General features: G+C 38.0%; 1 protein-coding gene across 2 annotated transcripts in view; it reads right to left on the bottom strand.

The window, feature by feature from the left end:
* Positions 1 to 2308: 2308 nt before the first annotated feature.
* The window catches only part of COL4A3 (collagen type IV alpha 3 chain), a 66508-nt gene continuing 60746 nt past the window's right edge, over positions 2309 to 8070 (bottom strand). The window contains exons 50-52 of one of the 2 annotated variants that reach the window (XM_069792136.1): positions 7043 to 7157; positions 5547 to 5719; positions 2309 to 5271 (exon numbers count right to left, since the gene is read on the bottom strand). In XM_069792136.1, coding sequence (XP_069648237.1) covers positions 5187 to 5271; positions 5547 to 5719; positions 7043 to 7157 — 373 coding nt within the window. In that variant the 3' untranslated portion in view covers positions 2309 to 5186. The remainder of the gene's footprint in view (positions 5272 to 5546; positions 5720 to 7042; positions 7158 to 8070) is intronic. The other variant, XM_069792137.1, reaches the window with a different exon arrangement.

The following is an 8070-nucleotide window of genomic DNA, read 5'->3' as shown; positions in this document are numbered from 1 at the left end:
GGAGGGGCACAAGAAGTTGGGAGGGGACACAGCCAGGACAGCTGACCCAAACTGGCCAAAGGGATATTCCATACTATGTGACATCATGCCCAGTATATAAACTGGGGGGAGTTGGCCTGGGGAGGGAATCACTGCTTGGGAACTAACTGGCCATCGGTCAGCAAGTGGTGAACAACTGCATTATGCATTACTTGTATATTCCAGTCCTTTTATTATTATTATTGTTATTTTCTTCATTTCTGCCCTATTAAACTGTTCTTATCTCAGCCCACGAGTTTTACTTTTGTTCCCCCAATTCTCTCCTCCAACCCACTGCAGGGCAGGGAGTGAGCGAGCAGCTATGTGGTGCTTAGCTGCTGGCTGGGGTTAAACCACAAAAGGCCACCATTAGGTGACCCTTCCTGAAACTGGCTCCCCCTCACAGCATAGGCTGCCTAAAAGCAGCTCTTCCCTTGGGATGTGCATAACTATTGGTTTTCCAATTCCATACAGAAAAATAAAATGAAAAATGCTATTATATATAGTAGATAATTTTTTAAAGAGAGGAAAGTATGCTCTGAACTTTCCCTATATTTTGGTTTATGGTCACAATAATGTTTTGGAGATTAAAATGAGTAGTAATGCCAGAAATATTGAAGCATATATTGATCCAAGGCCCACAACTTGCTAATTCAGTTCTTTACAAACACCAACAGCACTGTTTTAGAGGCAAGTGGTCTGAAATATGATCTCTTCCTAGACAAAAATAAAAGTTGTATAACATTGAGAATTATACATTATTTGCCTTTAGATATATGTTACATTTGGCCTCCTTGAAACACAAATTGTTGGCCTGAGCACATCTTACCAGGCAATCCCCATCATTCTGTACAAGAGTCCTCCTCAGTTTTACCAGTTCTCCAGGCTCTAAGATTTACAAACTATCAATAGAGATTTAGTCTTAAAAAAAAAAAAAAAAATCTGTAAAAAGTCTAAAAACTGGTTCTTGAAGCACACTAGAAATATGGTCCATCTTCCATGACTCCCTCTGTATAATCTTATGCTGAGATCAATTATGTAACTATTTTTATTCCATTGAATACATGAGTGTTGTTCATAAACTGAGTTGTTGCACAATAAAAGTGGCCATAGACTAGTCCCTTGAGTTCTAATCCACAGGAAATTCTCCAGAAAAGCCCTGGTGGCGATTTCTATTGTAGTATCATGTTATGAATTACCATTAGTATATCATGACTATGTCAGCCTGTCCAGGCCCCATGTAGTGTGTCAAATCTCAAAAAGAATTGCATCAGGCTGTACCCTAGCTACCCTCATCCCCTTCAGGATGCTCTTTCCAGTTTTTTATTGTGTAGAAGTCCTAGCACAAATCATTTTGACAGTTTTCAGATCTCTCTGCAGATATCCTTGATTTTCTTGTTCAGTGATTTAAAAGGCCATCCTTAAGAATGTTACATACAACACTGTTCTGTCAGTTTGATTTTCAGATATGTCTTTCTTATTTTCACACTGAACTCTCGGTAGTAATGTTAGGTGTGCCCCTTCCTTTCTGCTGCACACAATCTGCTTGTTTGTCTGTGTGCACTTACAGAATACCTCTGGGTACTGTCTTCTGTCTGAGGAAACACTATCAAGTCCTACTCTCTTCTAGAAGTTTTTACAGGTTTTGGCTTCCTTGGTGGCCAGTCCTTTACTTTCTTGAACCTGGAGTTACAGTGGTTCCCTAGGCAAGCTGTGGGTGTTTTGTCAGCAGGCTGCAAGAGTGGCTTCCTTCCATGGAGGAAGAAAACCCCAGCCTAGGCAGGGCAGTGATCTCTGCAACAAGGGCACAGTCCCACCATACTGGGCACAGCAACACAGAGCTGGGCTGGCAACATTAAAAGATTCTGTTCACCGTCCAGCAACCATCAGGCAAATGCAAGGTGACAAGTCAGATCCCAGGTCAAAGACAAGTGAAGAAGTGGGAGCGGCAGGGGAGAGGGCTGGGCAGAAGCCTACCTACAAAAGAGCTCAGGCAAGGCCCGGGATGGAGCTTGGATGCAGTGCCTGGACCTGTTATGAGACTGCAAACTGGGCAGGGCACTCGAGGGCTCCTGGTGTGCTTGGGGCCCCATGAGCCAGCCTTCCTCATCTTCCTAGTTTTTCCTCAGTGTAATCACAACCCTTTTTCTCATACTATTTCTGTCAACAGCAACTTGCCACCCATCTGTGCTTCACGCATATAAATCCAGCAGAAAGTATGAATGAATGCAGTAGAAGAGAACATGGCTGAGTTGTTCCAGATTGAAACCACTGTCTGTCACCAGCCCATCACTGTATCCTATGTAGAAATATATCTAGGAAGAAGAAAGATAGCATGCAGGTATCCAGCTTGGGTATCTACACTGAAGTGCTAGACTTCTAGTGTAGTCCAAGTAGGAGAGAGGGTCTTCCTGAGGGCAAACTCCACTTACTATCTTTTAATCAAATGACACTTTTTTTTTGGTAAATAACATTATGCAGAGGTAGTGGAAAAGATCATTAGCACTGGGAAGAACAAAAAAACAAGTGAAATGGGTCTTTTATTTAGTCAAAATATTTTTATTTGGCTGCATTTAGCAGAAGGTTTGCTTTCCTCTTCCCTCCCTCCCCCATTGTTTGCTTATTATTTCTGATTTCCCAGGCTTCCATTCTTTCAGTACAATATGTTAACACTTTGCACCTCGTCAGCACTTTCCAGTTAAGGCTCTCAAAGCATTTACAGACATGAGTTAACTAATCCTCACAACAATCATTAGCAGTAAGGAAGTAAAATGATCTGCATCTGCAGAGAGAAGATCAACTTTTTTCAAGTTTTTTGATTTTCAGTATCCAGCTTATATTATACTGGGCTTGATGAACATATATGTTCCTGCAGTTGTGTTTCATGCTTTTGAAAGAAAGACTGAGTTTGAGCACTCAAAATCTAAAGCTATTTATGAAAATCTTTCTTTAGTAACTTGTTGAAGGCCACACAAAAAGTGAGCAGTGGAATCCAAAACTGGGAACAAGGCATAACTCTCAGTTATGTGCTACTCTATGAGACATAACTCTTTGTAACTTACCTTTGGACTTTAAAACCACAATCCATTCCATTCTCCTTACACATTATCCTCTACTGACCATTTCCAGCAGACTTCAGCCTCAGGTACTTACATTCTGCATTTTGCTAGCAAGTTTTACGTAAGAGTCTCCACAGTCATCAATTGTATACTGTATACAGTATAGTGAAAAAAACCCCACCAAAACCCCAACAACCTAACAAGCAATGGGCGTGGGTTTTATCTTTGAGTATTTAAAGCAAACTTCGGAGTTTATGGAAAAATCTAATATGTGATTGTTTTATGGAAAACACCCTCAACCCCAAACCTGGTTCAAATGGAAGACTAAATATTAACTTGACAGTAATACCTTCTTATCAGTAGTGCATCTGCATAGAGATTCTTCATAAAACCCTGCAAATTCACAATTATACCTTGCAAACAGAAGTATTATGACTGTTCAAGCAAACAATAATTTTAAAATATCCATTCAGTTCATCTAAATGGTGTCTTCACGTTAGCTCCATCAGAAGATACTGGCATGACACAGATGAAACTTTTTCTTAGTTAGGTTAACACTGAAAATTCAACAGTCAGACAAACACAATGCAAGTATTTTAACAGAAACAATATAAAATTTCACTGGCTTAAAAAACATCTAAATGAGAAATCTTGGTTATTTCAATGAATTGCTAGACCCTACATTTAAAATGATGCATTTACAGAACTATTCAGATGAATTAGGCTTCTTCTATAACACTAAATACTGGAATTCTGATACATTGTGCAAGTATTAAAAAATATTAACATTTTAAATGTTAACATTACAACTTTAAATAGCCTGGCAAGTGCAATGTTATAAATATTAAAAAAAAAAACAAACCTCAGAGCTACAATTTTTTATAAGTTATATGAGTAAATGAAAGTGCTTTTCAAGTATTTATGTTCATTTACAGTTGGATTCTCTTGTGTAAGTCAGTGCTTAAATGGTCCAATTTAAATATCAGACTTTTTTTAAATTTTGGATGCATACATTGAACTGGATGGAATAAATGGTTTCATTTGCAGAAATGTGTGATAAATATTTAAATACAGAATGTAATTTGTGATAAATATTTAAATATGGAATATTACAAAATGTGAATATTATAATTTTTGTTATATATTAAAAATAAAATAGAAAGACATCACATCCTGATGGGTGTGTGATAACCTGATAATGCCATGGGAGCCCTTAAGCTATACAGTAATTGTCAATTCCATCAAAATCCCAAATTATGATATGGTAAATAGTTGTTCTTCGGTAGAGACAAAAGCATGTGTTCATAAGAGGCTCAATACTGTTAACTTTTGAAGAATTTAAAGAACTCATGATCTGTGTCAAAAGCCATGGAATCTAATGAAAACTTTCCAACACTTTCAATTAGTCAGCCCTTAGCCATAGTCACTCTGGAGAACACAGCTAGTGCATGTCACCACTGTACTGTCTGCCCAGTGCATGGTATAGCTCCCTTTCTGGCTAGTCAAGAACCATTATTACTGCAGTGATACAAAAAAGATTGTATTCCTGTTGCCAGCCAGAGGAAGGGTGAGGTAAGTGGGGAGATACTTGTTTATTAGACAAGAAAACCAAAACAAAACAACCCTAAATGAATCATCATATATTTAAAAAGTGCACTGAAAATATTTCCTATTGAACCCTATCTCTCATAAATGCCAGATTTTCATCTTAAATTATATCCACTTTGAACACTGAACATACGTAAGCTGATATTAGAGCATTTAGTTTGTCTTGCGGTTTGAAAAGCACATGACACAAGGCAGCATTAACATCTTTCATTAAAGATCTGGCAATGCCATAGTTTTATCGTGAAGATGCAGCTTAGAAATGACATAGCTCAGCAGAAGCCCCTGCAGACTGCCATTGTACAAGCTTTCTCCAACAAAGTGCTTTGTCATTTGCCAAAGACAAAAGTCAAACTGTTGCCCTACCTCACCACAGTGCTGCACTGGCAATTTATAATTTTCTTTCCAGATGCAGTTGAACTTTAATAAATTATAGCTCTTCAGAGTTAGGCAATTCTTTGTAATAAAAGCAGAGTTTCATGTTCCATCAAGAGTGGCCACTGTTTAGACTGGTCTCTTCATGCAGACCTGACAACGGCTGATGATATTTTCTAGTTCTCCTGCTTTCAAAGTCTGTGGTAGAGGTTTCCTAAAAGAAAGAAAACAAACATTTACTTTTTTATTTGAAAAACAGGGAGAGACGATGAAACTTTGGATATGGAATTATTGACAACAACACTGAAATCCTGGACTCATTTAAGGCATCTTTGTGCTGCAGAATGACCCTGAACCTAACAAAGTGGGACGCCCAAACTGAGGGGAATTACTAGGTGAGCCCCCACATTATGCAGGCAGTTATTGTCTCCTCCTTGGACACTTGCAGCATGGATGCAATGTGTATGGATGCAGGGAAGTATAGTTTACCTGAACATTCTTCTTGGATTTAACGATGCCAACCAGAAACTATAGGAATTTGTGTAGTAGTTGCATGTCCCCCTGCCATGGCACTCTATGAATGGGATGGCTCGAAATTCTTCCAAACAAGATCCAGGAGATGCCAATGCTTGGCCAGAAGCTTCTGAGCCGGCACTTGTATACTGTAACCACCAATACATTTTTTTATGAGAACTCGTCCATCAACTTTTTAGTAAACTGCAGGCAAAAAAAAAAATCTCTTTCTAAAACGTACCATATGTTCTGTAGTATATCTTGGACAAAACAAAATGAACACAGATTAGTTTTATCAAACTTACAATGAAGCACAAAAACCTTATGAAAATTCAAGCACAGTTATGGCATTTCTTAAGTCCCTGCAAAGGCCCTTTTTCTGCTCAATGAGAAGGCATGAAACTGTAACCAGTACAAAGACTAGAAAGTAGCTGGCTTCTGTCCAGTTCAGGACTACAGTAACTGAATTACAAATAAGCCAAATCCCCCATTTTGTGTGTGTTCATATTTTTTGTTGCATTGATTGCTTCTCCAAACACAAAAAGCAAATAAAGCATTTTCCTTCTCTGATGTTGGCAGATGCTTACAGAAATAGCTCTGAAATAATTTATGACAGTAGAAAATCAGCTAGAAAATACCATTTAAATTTGCTGATGTTAGAAACAGGTAAATGATTTTAACCAGATGCTGCAAAAATTCTCTTGTTCTTTTCCAAGATGATTATTATTATTACTACTACTACTACTTAGGGCCAAATCCCAGGAGAGACAACAAATTTCACATTAGACCTAAAAGGACTTTACATCATGCAGAAAAGAAGGGGGTTTAATTCTGTCTTTCACCCTCATTTGCTGGCATCCCTATGACATCCCACAGGCATGGATAACAAAGATGAAGTGCTACATCCCCTAATACAGATACAGCCTTATTCCCATAACCAGCTCTCAACCTGCAGTCACATGATGAAGTTTCTTCACTCATATCTTGTTATGGCATCAAAATCACTGTGGCAGTCTTTTGTAGACAGTGTTCTGCATTTGTTTTGATTTTAGCTTTCTGTGGAGTTCAGCCTCAAGATCTGATTTATAAAAGAACTGTCTGGCATAGAAGTGGGTCAGTTATTTCTGTGTATTTGTGTTCAGGACCTGTTTAACCACTCCATTCCCCAAACCTGTTTCTGAGATCTTAGCATGACACTACAAAATGAGAGCAGGCAGTTATTTTTGTCAGACCAAAATCCTTTAATCTTTTCCCCTTTTCCTCCTGCCACCTATTTTTGAAGACAGATCAGAATAGTTGTTCCTATGCTTCTGGCATTGGATAAGAGTTAATTGAATTATTGCCTACTTCTTGGCAAAGGAAAAAAAAAAAAGTTTAACAACTATTAAGAAACAAATGAGCTATGAGCAGATGAAAACGCCAACGAAAGCGAGAGAACATAAAATTAATAATTCAAGTCTTTATATGCTTACCATAACAAAAGAAAAACCCTTCCAGAGAGATATCCAGCCTTCTGGACATGCAGGAACTACAGTTGTTTGGCTGTGAACTGCTATTACCATTGCAGCTCCTTCACAGACAACACACCTGTAAGAGAAATGCACATGCATTCAGTGCAGATGAGGGAAAACATGAAAGCAGACAAAAATTGTATCTTCTGGGATAGTAGCTACCTAATGGCAGAGCTTACTATAAATGTTACAACTCACAGAGGTTTTCTCTGTTTAATGAGGAGATAAGTAAATTGAAGGTAACCCAAATACCTTGCTTTGCAATCTCTACCAGTAACAGCAGACAAAAATTGGTATAAGATGGAATTTAGTCCCAGAACATTTAAGCTTCCCAATTTTGCCTTTACTGAAGTAACAAGCTAAATGTTACCTTCTTCATGTGCTCAGTACTTTATGTTGTTATGGTTTAGATCAGAGTTCTGTACTTTTATTTGCAAAGATTAGAAAAAGTAATCTTTATATCCTAAATGAAGAAACTATGAAGCTGACCTACTAGATTGCAACAACTGGGTAGGGCAGGCTAGAAGACAGAATGCAAAGCTTGCCTTCCCATCTTTGATTTTGCTACTCTTGGTCATTCACACTTTTAGAGCTTTTCCTCTTTTAAGATGCTCTTCAACCTTCTCAGCTGTTCTAAAGCAACTAGAAAGGGCCACATTTGCACAAGGGTATTTCGTAGCAGAAAACCTTCAGCGCCAACTTAAAATGTTCTTCAGCAACTACAGTAAATGTATCACACATAATTCAAAGCAGAACTTCATTTGTACTGTATTTCAAATAATGAAGCTATCTTTATTTCATTTTAGTCTGCCTCTGATATACACAACAATAGCTTTTTTAAAAAATATCACTGCTATCAGTAGGATTGTGTGCCATCTTCTCATCTCAGCTATGCAGATTAAGACCTGTGGTGGTACCTTAGCTTTAATCTAACTTTTGTTAGAGTATCACTGGGTATCTGGCATATTCAGGTGAGTAATCAAAAATCA

Source organism: Haliaeetus albicilla, chromosome 9 (genome assembly GCF_947461875.1).
Source record: "Haliaeetus albicilla chromosome 9, bHalAlb1.1, whole genome shotgun sequence".
NCBI classification, from domain to species: Eukaryota; Metazoa; Chordata; class Aves; order Accipitriformes; family Accipitridae; genus Haliaeetus; species Haliaeetus albicilla.
Note: the sequence above shows the minus strand (reverse complement) of the source record. Positions and strands in the feature narration are given on the sequence as shown.